The following is a 12,414-nucleotide window of genomic DNA, read 5'->3' as shown; positions in this document are numbered from 1 at the left end:
TTCAAAACTCTCCCCCCGTATTTTCACCCATACCAGGTTCCATAGCCACTTCATCCCAGTCCTTGCCAGGCTCCACTGGTTACCTGTTCAATACTGCCTCTTCAACATCCATATGCTCCCTCTTGGTGACATCATCCACAGACATGGGGTCAACTTCCACATGTCACCCATGACACCCAACTGTACCTCTGCCTCCCCCTTGACTCCAGGACCCACTGCTGTCCTGACACAATGTCTGTCATACATCAAGTCCTGGATGAGAGCTAACTTCCTTCAGTTGAATAATAATAATAATCCTTGCATTTGATATAGCACTTTTCACGTCAGGAGGACGTCCCAAAGCGCTTCACAGAACACTGTAAAGTGAATTGACTGTATATTTGTGGGCGAATGCGGCAGCCAATTGCGCACAGCAATGTCCCACAAACAGTCGTGGATTGAAAATGACCAATTTATTATTGTTTGGGTTTTGGAGGATTATTATTAGGCTCTGTGTGGAGTAAGGAAACTTGCCCGAGGTTTGGCCCTCTGCCTGGAACTGAACCCGGGTCTCTCGCTTGCAAAGCAAGTGCTCTAACCACTGAGCTACAGGACTCCATCAACAAGACCGAGGCTCTCCTGATTGGCTCCCGTCAGCGCCTCCACACCTTAGGCTGACAGCATTCACCATCCATGGATGCATACTCCACCTTACTAAGCCAATCTGGAACTTTGGCATCTTGTTTGACCCTTTAACTAGTGGAGTCCTGTAGCTCAGTGGTTGGAGCACTCGCCTTGCAAGTGAGACACCTGAGTTCAATTCCAGGCAGAGGGCGAAACCTTGGGCAAGTTTCCTTACTCCACACTCCTACTAAGAATCCCTCCAAAACAAAACAATAATAAATTCGTCATTTTCAATCCATGACTGTTTGTGGGACACTCACTGCTGTGCGCAATTGGCTGCCGCGTTTTGTCCACAAATATACAGTGAATTCACTTTACAGCATATTCTGCGAAGTGCTTTGAGACGTCTGGGATATGAAAAGCGCTATATCAAAATGCAAGGATTATTATTATTATAACTATCCTTTCTACCCCACATCCGTGCCATGACCCATTCTGCCTTCCCACCACCTCCGCAATATCGCCCGGCTCCGCCACTGTCTCACACCGCAGGCTGCCAAAACTCTCATACAAGCATTCATAACATCCAGGCTCTACTATGTGAACTCCCTGCTTGTCGGCCCCCAACTCCTCCCTCCACAGGCTGCAGATCATCCAGAACTCTACAGCCCGTATTCTCTCCCGCACCAGGCTCCGTGACCCTATCACCCCCATCCTCGCTCGACTCCACTGGCTTCCCATCACACAGATGATGCAGTTCAAGAACCTGGTCCTCACCTTTAAAGTCCTCCATGGCCTTTTTCCCATCTACCTCCTAACCCCCTACCAACCTGCTTGCTCCTTCCGCTCAGTGCGCTCCGGCCTGCTTCACATCCCCTGCCTCGCCCTCCCCACCATTGGCGGACGGGCCTTCTGCCATTCTGCCGCCACCCTCTGGAACTCCATTGTTGTTGTAGAATTTCAAGATCCTCACCTTCGCATATAAATCACTTTGTCCTGGCACCTCGCTACCTCTCTGACCTACTTACACCCCACTCCTCCACCTGTCCTCTTTACTCAATGGGCTCCGGCCTCCTGCATATTCCTTGTCCCTTCCCTTCCACCATCGGAGGCTGTGCTTTTAGCCACTACGCCCAAAGACTCTGGAACTCCCTACCTCAATCCCTCTACCTTGCCCCTCCTCGTCTGTCTTCAGATCACACCTGAAGAACCCCCTCTTCAACTATGCCTTCAGTCGCCTCCCTTCTCTCCCTGACTTGGTGTTAAGCTCCACTGCTGTTAAGTGTTCCAAGATGCTACCCCGCAAGAAGGGCACTAAATTAATGCAAGTTGTCGTTATAGTGTCCGTCTCTTTTGCTTATTGCTTCTGGAGGGAACTGGGTGGCAACTACAACTGATCTTGCAAGTGTTTCTAGCACAGCAGCTCAATGCTTGGTGACCAGCTGGCTGTGTTCCTGTGCAAGAGCCAGGAAGCAGGCAGTGATATCTTATCAACAGTGACCTGCAGCCCTGGAGGCCACTCGATTTCTGTGAACCAATTATAATAATTCTTATGATAATAATCCTTACGTTTGCGTTTTTTTAGCATCTTTAACATGTGGAGAATATCTGAAAACGTTTCACAGAATATATTGTAAAGTGTATTTTGTAGGTGAATGCAGTGTCCAATTTTATGGACAAAAGACTAAATAAAATAGGGTTTCCTATTTTATAGTTATGAGTCCTATAACTTAGTGGTCAGAGCACTTGCCTCACAAACGAGAGGACCCGGGTTTGATTCCTGGGCAGGGAGAAACGTTGGGCAAGTTTCTTTACTCCACATGCCTCTGTTTACCTAGCAGTAAGTAACAGTCCACTTAGAATCATAGAATTATACAGCACAGAAGGAGGCCATTTGGCCCATTGTATCTGTGACGCTCTTTGAAAAGAGCTTCCAAATCAATCCCACTCTCCGCGCTCTCCCCGTAGCCCTACAAACTTGTCCTCCCCAAAGAATTATCTACTTCTCTCTTAAAAGTTGTTATCGAATCGGCTTCCACCACCCTTTTAGGCATTCCAGACCCAACAACTCGCTGTGTGAAAAAAAAATCTCCTCACCTCCCCTCTGTTTCTTTTACAACTATTTTAAATCTGTGTCCTCGGGTTACTGACCCACCCGCCAGTGGAAATAGTTTCTCCTTGTTCACCCTATTGAATCCGCTCATAATTTTGAAAAATCCTATCAAGTCTCCTCTTAACCTTCTCTGCTCCAAGGAAAATAATGCTAGCTTCTCTCGCCTAGCCAGTGTTTTATAATGACTTGTTAGTCAATTGTCGGATTGCTTTCTGGGGGTATTAATCCATTAAAAAAATTTGGTCGCTCAATCCATAACCTGTAGCTCAGTGGTTAGAGCACTCGGCTCGCAAGTGGGTTTGATTCCCTGCAGTGCGAAATCTTGGGCAAGTTTCCTTACTCCACACGCCTGATAATAATCCCTCCAAAACAATAACAATTTGGTCACTCAACCCACGACTGTTTGTGGAACACTGCTGTGTGCAATTGGCTGCTGTGTTTCTCCCACAAAATATACAGGTGATTCACTTTACGGTATATTCTGTGAAGTGCTTTAGACTGCTCGAACTTGTGATACAGCGCTATATCAAATGCAAAGATTATTCTTACTATTTCCTTGTGTTCCAGGAAGCGTAAGAAAAATTGCAGCTCAGTTAGAGTTTCTGCAATTGACGAAAGCGAGTAAATCCAGAGGTGCAATTTTCTGAAACCGTTCTGTTCCTTTTTTTTAGAGAGCTGAAAGATAACCTGGGGAGTGATGATCCAGAAGGGGATATTCCAGTTCTCCTGCAGGCTGTCCTAGCCAGAAACCCTAATGTGTTCAGGGAGAAGAGCCTGCAGAATAGATACGGGGTGCAGGGCGGTGAGTAGCCAAACGTTACTCATGCTGAATCGTGTTAAACATTGCATTCGTGATAGTCTGCTTCCTAGAAAATCATTGCAACAGCATGGGAGTTGCTTTGATCCTTATTTTTCGCACGTCACTTCCTGACTGAAACATTGGGCGAATAACAATCTTCTGGCTCAATCTCTACTCCTATATTGACTGTACAGGGCCTTTGAATGGCTGGTTCAGTACACAGAGTGATTAGACAATTTATAAGAATATAAGAATTGGCTAGGCATAAGAACATAGGAAATGCTAGACGAAAAAAGACCAAGGTCCATCTAATTCGCCTTCCACCTTCCTGGCGGTCGCATGCACGTATGTCCCGAACTCCCTATGCACTGTATCTCATAATGTTATTTCCTAAAAGAAAACTATCTAAATCTGTGTTTAAAAGAATTAACATTTCCTGCTTCCCTAGGGAGACGGTTCCACAGGTTCACTATTCACTCAATGAAATAGTGTTTGCCTGGATTTGTTCTGAATTTACCCCACTTTAATCGCATGCCATGTCCTCTGGTTCTACTATTCTGGACAAGTTGAAACAGCCCGTCATGATCCAGATTGCTTTGCCCCTTTAGAATCTTAAAGACACCAATCATGTCGCCTCTCAATCTTCTCTTTTCCAGCGTGAACATGCCCAATTTATTTAGTCGCTCCTCATAGTCCAGTCCTTCCATTCCCTCAATCATTTAGTTGCCCTTCTCTGTATCTTCTCCAATGTCCTTTTTGTAATGCGGCGACCAGAACTGTATCCAGTACTCTTAAGTATGTTCTCACCAATGATCTATAGAGTGGCAGGATTACCACACTATTTCGGCTTACTATTAATCTTTTGATACATCGCAACATCTGGTTTGCTTTACTCATTGACACAGAGCATTGTTGGGAGAATTTCAATTCATTGTCAAGCAGAACCCCCAGGTTATTTTCCTTTTCCATATATATTATTTTTCTTCTGTTCAAATAATAGTCCCTTCCAGGATTTTTTGTCCCCATGTGAAGCACTGTGAAGAACTGTGCCTTCAGCTCCCCTCTCGACTCTCTACCCCATCCTCGCTCCCTCCCTTCCCTCCCCTCACTCTGACCATTTCCCCCCTGCTTGGGTCCCGACCCAACTGTCCAGAGCCTTGCGACGTCCTCCCGACATGAAAGGAGCTCTATAAATGCAATCTTGTTGTTGTTGTTGTTTACATTTCTCCACATTGAATTTCATCTGCCACCGATCTGCTCAATTCCCAAGTGTGTTCAAATCCTCCTGTAACCTATCTTGTAGCTTCGCAATCTACCACCTTCATCAGCTTGGTGTAATCTGCAAACTTAGCCACTGTGATTGCAACTCCTAGTTCCAGATCATTTATAAAAATATTAAACAAAAGAGATCCCATAACAGACCCTTGTGGAACTCCACTGGTAACAATTTCCCAGTCTGATGACATTCCCTGTACCACCATCCTCTGGGCTCTTCTGGTCAACCAATTGTGTATCCGTTGTAATACACTTCCACTGATTCCCGCTTTCTTTACTTTCAGTACCAGCCTCTCAAGAGGAACTGTATAGAAGGCCTTACTAAAATCCAGATATACAACATTCACAGCCTTACCCATATCAAGCTCCCTTGTCACACCGTCAAATAAAACCAGGAAAGACTGGCAAGACCTTCCCTTCGTGAACCCATATTGGCTATCAATGATGATTTTATTTCTGTCCAGATGCTCCATGATTTTATCCTTAATAAGGGTCTCCATAATTTTACCTACAATGGACGTCAAACTTACTGGTCTATAGTTTCCTGGTCACTTTTGTTACCTTTCTTAAAAATAGGAGTAACATCTGTCTTTCTTCACAGCACCGTATCCAGTACTCCAGGATTCAGGGATTTTTGAAAGATTTGTGTCAGCATTTCTGCGACTTCCTCCCTTAGTAACTTAATGATCCTCGGATGCAAGTTATCCGGTCCCTGAGATTTATTTACCTTAAGTTTACACAGCTGTTTGGCAACAATGCTGATGGTGATATGAATAGTGTTGCAACGTTTCTCTGCGACATCCTTGAGCTTTCTTTCCAGATCAGATATGTTACCCATCTCCTCCTTGGTAAAGACAATGCAAAATCTTATTTAACACTATAACAACAACAAGATTACATTTGTATAGAGCCTTTCATGTCAGGAGGACGTCTATTGCAGCCTGTGCAGCATTATTTGTCATGTTGTCTCCTGAACCCACCTTCAGTGGCTGTATTCCATTGCTTGTTTTTCTTCTCGTATTGTAACTAAATTTTTTTTTGTTATTATCCGTGAAAGAAGACCAAAGTCCATGTAGTTCACCTTCCACCATCCTGGCAATAATCGTATCCCAAACTATATACTGAATTCCGAGGTATTATTTTCAAACAGGGATCTATCTAATTTATGCTTGAAACAAACAACAACCTTCTGTTTCCACTGTCTCCCTAAGGAGCGTATTCCATAAGTTTACTATGCGCTCACTGAAGTGATTTGAAGTGACTACAGATTTGTTCCGAATTTATCCCCCTTGTCCTCTGGTTCTCCCAGACGTGAAAGGCGCTGTACAATTGTAATTTTGTATGTTTGTTCTACTGTTCAGTACAAGATAAAACAGTTTATCATGTTCTAATCACAGTTGTCCGCCGAGTGATTTTGTGCAGCCCGTGAACATTTCACCATTCTACTTCCACTCCCTCCCTTCCTGTTGAACGTCCTTCCAGGGCAGTGGCAGGAGCTGGCGGTTGGGAGGACACAGCTCACAGAGCCTTTACTGCAGTCAGTCAGGAAGGCAAGCGTGTCTGTTACCAACTGTGTCCTATCTCAGTGGCAGGAGCTGGCGTTTGGTCCTCCCAACCGCTGGCTTCTGCTGCTGCCGTGGGAGGGAGGGAGCGGGTTGGAATGTTGGAAATGGCCTCGGGCTGCATGTGGCCCGTGGACCTTTCTCAAATAGAGAATGTGGCTCGCCACAGTGAATAGATTGGACCACCCTCTTCTACATTATCTAACTCTTCAGAATCTTGAAGCGTAATCGAATTGCCATCGTTGTTGGTAAATACTATGGGGCACCTGCATGGCACAATAAGGTAGAGAAATAATTAGTGTGATTTAGAAGACTGTCATTGATGGTCATGTCAAATCTATGTTACTAAGGGAAATGTGATCTTGTGCACTACAAAGCTCGATTTTAATGAGCAGATTAATGTATGCATACCGAGGCTTAGGGTGGGTTTGTGTAATAATGTCTTGTGGTGTTCCAGGTATCATGCCTCAGCAGATCCTCCCACACCAGCAGTACAAGCTGCCCCAGAATTCCATACACGGCAGCCCCGCATCCTCTACGTTCCAGCAATCCACCATCTCGCACAGTCCTTCCAGGTAATGTCTCGTTTATGGACCAACTTACTGCTGTGATCTCCAGAACATCAGTTACTGTCATTGTTTTTCATTCCTATTGATAGCAGTTCGAGGGAGGCTTCTATCTAGTGGAGTCCCGTAGCTCAGTGGTTAGAGCACTCACTTCACAAATGAGAGACTTGGGTTCGATTCCCAGCAGGGCGAAACCTGGCGGAGTTTCCTTACTCTATACGCCTGATAATACAACAACAACAACAAGATTCCATTTATAGAGCGTCTTTCACGTCGGGAGGACGTCCCAAGGGCTGTACAGTTGGGTCAGGACCCGAGCAGGGGGGAAATGGTCAGGTTGAGGGGAGAGAAGGGAGGGAGCAAGGAGGGGGTAGAGATAATCCCTCAAGAAAAAAACAATAATAATTTGATCAATGAATCCACGACTGTTTGTGGGACACTGCTGTGCACAATTGGCTGCTGTGTTTCACTCACAAAATATACAGTCAATTCACTTTATAGTATGTTCTGTGAATCGCTTTGAGAGTCTGGAAGACGTGAAAAGCGCTATATCAAGTGCAAGGGTTATTATTATTTGTTATTTACTCCACATGCCTCTGTTTACCTAGCAGAAGTAGGAACCTGGTTGTTAGTCGATTGGCAGATCACTTTTCTTGGGATAATAATCCCTTCAAAAAAAAAAAAAAAAATTTTCAGCCCACAACTGTTTGTGGTACACTTCTGTGTGCAATTGGCTGCCACATTTTGCCCACAAAATATACAGTCAATTCACTTTTCAGTATATTCTGTGAAGAGCTTGTTGAGACTTCTCGAAGACGTGATAAGGCGCTCAAGCCCAGCAGCGTGAGGAGATAACTGAGTGATTTGGAACAGAGTGGGAATTCTGTGCAGGAATTTGGTGAGAGTGTGAATTAGGTGCAGAGAGGGAAGCAGGTACATAATTATTAAATAATTAATATGAAACATGTCTGGGAATATGCAGGGTAACTGAGACCGGTTGCATGCACATTGTGTGCCATGTGGGAACTCCAGGATGCTTTGTGTGTCCTGGACAAACACGTGTGTGGGAAGTGCCTCTGAGATGCTCTCAGGGTTTCTGAGCTCAAGGAGAGGCTGGTGTCACTGCATAGCATATGGGAGGCCGAAGAGTTCCTGGATCAAACGTTTCAGGAGATGGTCACTCCATAGCCACAGTAGGTTCAGAAGGAGGGTGAGTGGGTGACTTGCCTGGCATGATAGGAAGAGGGGATGGGCAGTGCAGAAATCTCCTGAGAGTGTGGCACTCACAAACCGGTTCTCTGTACTGAATACTGTTGAGGGTCAACACCTCTGGGGAGGGCAGTGGAAAGCAAATCGATGCACCCGGGGACACATGGAAGAGTGCTAATTGGGGGGACACAACACTCAAAGGGATACAAAGATGTTTCTGCAACTGCAGATGTGAGTCTCGCATGGGGTATTGCCTCACTGGTGCCAAGTTTGAAGACTTCAAGGAACAGGTACAAAACATTCTATGGGGGGAAGGGGAACAGCCAGTTCCCTTTCCCCCCAGGTGTGGTCCATGTTCTCTTCTCTACCAAAAGAAGCAGAGAGGAGGTTAGAAGAAATGTTTTCACTCAGTTGGGATTGTTGGGATTTGGAATGATCTGCCCGAAAGGGCAGTGAAGTCCGATTCAATAACAGCTTTTAAGAGAGAACTGGATAGGTATCTGGAGAAGACGGGTTTGCAGGTTATGGGGAGAAAGCTGGTGATTGGGGTTAATAAAAGTCAGTTGCTCTGTCAAAGAGCTGCACAGACTCGATGGGCCGAATGGCCTCCTTCTGTGCCGTAACATTCTATGAACCTATGAATGTTGGGAGCCAATATGTAAGGGGGAAAAAGGGCTGAGATCCTACAGGGAGAGTTTCAGAATCTAGGGAGAAAACAAAAGAGCAGGACCTCAAAGGTGGTGATCTCTGGATTACTCCCAGTGTACAAGTGTGAGTATAAAAACAGCAGGATAAAACACATGAATGCATAGCTGGACAAATGGTGCAAAAAGGAGAACTTCAGGTCCCTGGAACATTGGGGCAAGTTGTGGGGCAGGTGGAACTTGTACAAGGTGGATGGGTTTCACCTGAGCAGGGCTGGGACCAATGTCTTTGCAGGAATGTTAGCAGGTGCTGTGGGGAAGGGTTTAAAGTAATTTCGAGATGGGAAGGGAATCAGGATGTAGCATCAGAGAGGACAACCAAGTTATACAGAGGGCTGGGAGAGACGAATAGCAATGCAATCAGGAGTAATCCCGAAAAGGGAGGGATTAGACGGGGGAGAAATGCAGAGCAGGCTCAGTGGGTCTTGGAGTGCATGTGTGTAAATGCACGGAGTGTGACAAATAATATTGGTGAGCTGCGGCTCAAGTTGCCACATGGGGTTATGGTGTAGTGGCAATAACGGAGACTTGGCTCAAACACGGGCAGGAATGGGAGCTGAATATTCCTGGCTACAATGTACTCGGGAGGGATAGGGAAAGGAAAAAAGGAGGGGACGGGGGTGGCAATATTGATTATAGACACGGTTACGGCCCTGGAAAAGGACAATGTGCTCGAGGGTCCATAAACAGAATCTATTTGGTTAGAGTTAAGGAGCAGAAAAGGAGCTGTTACTCTGTTAAGTGTAAACTATAGACCACCAGTTAATGGGAAGGAGAGAGACGAGCAAATCTGCAGCAGATTTCAGAAAGATGTCAAACCAATAGAGTAATGCTAATGGGGGACTTCAATTATCCTAACATAGACTGGCAACATAACAGTGTAAAGGGCAAGGAGGGGGAGGCTTCCTGAAATGTGCACAGGAGAACATTCTGGATAAGTACGTTTCCAGCCCAACGAGGAAGGAAGCAGTGCTGGATCTAGTTCTGGGGTATGAAGTGGGGCAAGTGGAGCAGGTTTCAGTAGGAGAGCATCTGGACAACAGTGAGACAACATCATTAGGTTTAGAGTACTTATGGAAAGGTGAGCAATCAAAGGTGAAATACTCAACTGGAAGAGGCTAATTTCAGTGAGTTAAACAGGGAGCTCGCCAAGGTCGACTGGAAAGATTGTCAGGTAAACAGCTAACGAGCAATGGAAAGCCTTCAAGGAGGAGATAGTTCGGGGACAGAACAAATACATTCCCACAAAGCGGAAAGGAGGGCATCCAAACCTCCCTGGATGAACAAGGAAATTAGGAATAAAATAAAACAGAAAAAGATTGATGACCAGGTTCAAAATATAGAAGATAATCAAATAGAATATAGAAAGTACAGAGGAGAACTGAGAAAGAAAATAAGAGGAGCAAAGAGACTGTATGAGAAAAGATTAGCGGGTAACATAAAAGGGAACCCTAAGATGATTTATAAATCACCCACCACCTGCTCCCTTGACCCCATCCCCACTCCACTCCTTATCTCCCAGCGCCACCTCCTTGCCCCACATATCACAGATATCATCAACCTGTCCCTCTCCTGTGGCTCTGTTCCCATTCCCTTAAAAACTGCCACCATCACTCCCACCTTGAAAAACCCCTCTCTTGATGTGTCGCAGCTATCAATCTCCGGCCCATCTCCAACCTCCCCTTCCTGTCCAAGGTCCTGGAACGAGTTGTGGCCTCCCAACTGCGCTCTTTCCTCTCCACCCATTCATTATTCGAACCCCTTCAGTCGGGTTTCCGTGCTGCCCATAGCACAGAAACTGCCCTGGTCAAGGTCACCAATGACATCCTGACCATCTGTGACCAGGGCTCCCTCTGCCTCCTCGTCCTCCTCGACCTATCGGCGGCATTCGATACGGTCGACTACGCTATCCTCCTCCACCGCTTGTCCTCCACCTCAACCTTCAAGGCCCTGTCCTTGAGTGGTTTAGGTCGTATCTCTCCCACCGTCTTCATTTTGTTTCCACAAACGGCTTTTCCTCCACCGCCCGTACTGTCTCGTGCGGTGTCCCTCAGGGCTCGGTCCTCAGTCCCCTCCTCTTCACCCTCTATATGCTCCCCCTGTGGTGACATCATCCGCAGACATGGGGTTCACTCCCACATGTATGCGGATGACACCCAACTCTACCTTTCCTCCTCTACCCTCAACTCCATGACCCCCGATGTCCTGACAGCTGTCTGTCCGACATCGAGTCCTGGACGAGAGACAACTTTCTTCAGCTCAACGTGCGCAAAACTGAGGCCCTCCTGATTGGCTCACGTCAGTGCCTCCGCACCTCAGGCACTGACAGCATCAGCATCCAAGGCCGCACTCTCCACCTCTCAAAGCCATCAGGAACCTCGGGGTTCTGTTCGACCCTGAGCTGTCCTTTCTCCCTCATATCTGCGCCACAAGTGGCACCGCCTTCCATCACCTCCGGAACATCGCCAGACTACGGCACTACCTCACTCCTCACGCGGCTGAAACTCTGGTCCACGCCTTTATCACCTCAAGGCTGGACTATGAGAACTCTCTCCTCGCGGCCTTCCCGGCCCTCCCTCCACACTGCAGGTCATTCAGAACTCTGCAGCTCGTGTACTGTCCCGCACCAGACACCGCGACCACATCACTCCCACCCTCACTCTCGCCCTCACTCCCACCCTCGCCCTCGCTCGCCTCCACTGGCTCCCCATCCCCCAGACGATCGAATTCAAGATCCTCATCCTCACCTACAAGGCCATTCCCGGCTTTGCTCCCTCCTACCTCTCTGACCTACTCTCCCCCTACCTACCTGCCCTTACTCTCCGTTCCTCTGGCTCCGGTCTGCTCCACATCCCCCGCCCCAACCGCCCGACCATCGGTGGCCGGGCCTTCAGTCTCTCAGCCCCGAGGCTCTGGAACTCTATCCCCAGTGCCTTCGCCGCTTCCTCCCTTTCCTCCTTCAAGGCCGGTCTCAAGACCTTTCTCTTTGACTGTGCCTTCAGCTCCCCTCTCGACTCTCTACCCCCTCCTCGCTCCCTCCCTTCCCTCCCCTCACCATTTCCCCCCAATGCTTGGGTCCTGACCCAACTGTCCAGCACCTTGGGACGTCCTCCCGACGTGAAAGGCGCTCTATAAATGGAATGTTGTTGTTGTAAGTATATAAAGAATGAAAGGTTAGTTAAAGGTAGAGTGGGTCTAATTAGGGACCAAAGAGGAAACCTTGTAGAGGTAGAGGGTACGGCTGATGTACTGAATGAGTACATTGCATCTGTCTTAACAAAGAAGAGGATGCAGCCAATGCCACAGTATCAGAGGAGAGGATAGAGAAATTGAATAACATAAGAATAAACCGAGAGGAGGTACTGATTCAGGCTGTCGGTGCTCAAGGAGATAAGTCACCCAGTCCGGACAGGAGGCATCCTAGGTTACTAAGGTTGGAAATAGCAGAGGCTCTGGCCACAATCTTTCAATCCTCCTTGGACACCGGGGTGGTCAGAGGACTGGAGGGTTGCAAATGTTACTCCCCCATACAAAAAGGGGCAGAAGGATAAACCCGGGAACTACCGGCCAGTGCCTAATGTCA

General features: G+C 47.0%; 1 protein-coding gene across 3 annotated transcripts in view; it reads left to right on the top strand.

Moving 5' to 3' along the window:
• Positions 1 to 12,414, top strand: part of nipblb (NIPBL cohesin loading factor b) — a 136,031-nt gene that overhangs the window by 14,374 nt on the left and 109,243 nt on the right. For all 3 annotated transcript variants that reach the window (XM_042336341.1, XM_042336334.1, XM_042336345.1), the window contains exons 3-4: positions 3,388 to 3,518; positions 6,810 to 6,927. In XM_042336341.1, coding sequence (XP_042192275.1) covers positions 3,388 to 3,518; positions 6,810 to 6,927 — 249 coding nt within the window. The remainder of the gene's footprint in view (positions 1 to 3,387; positions 3,519 to 6,809; positions 6,928 to 12,414) is intronic.

Source organism: Callorhinchus milii, unplaced genomic scaffold, assembly GCF_018977255.1.
Source record: "Callorhinchus milii isolate IMCB2004 unplaced genomic scaffold, IMCB_Cmil_1.0 Scaffold1, whole genome shotgun sequence".
Taxonomy (NCBI): Eukaryota; Metazoa; Chordata; class Chondrichthyes; order Chimaeriformes; family Callorhinchidae; genus Callorhinchus; species Callorhinchus milii.
The sequence above is the reverse complement of the archived record's forward strand: the minus strand, read 5'-3'. Positions and strand labels throughout refer to the sequence as shown.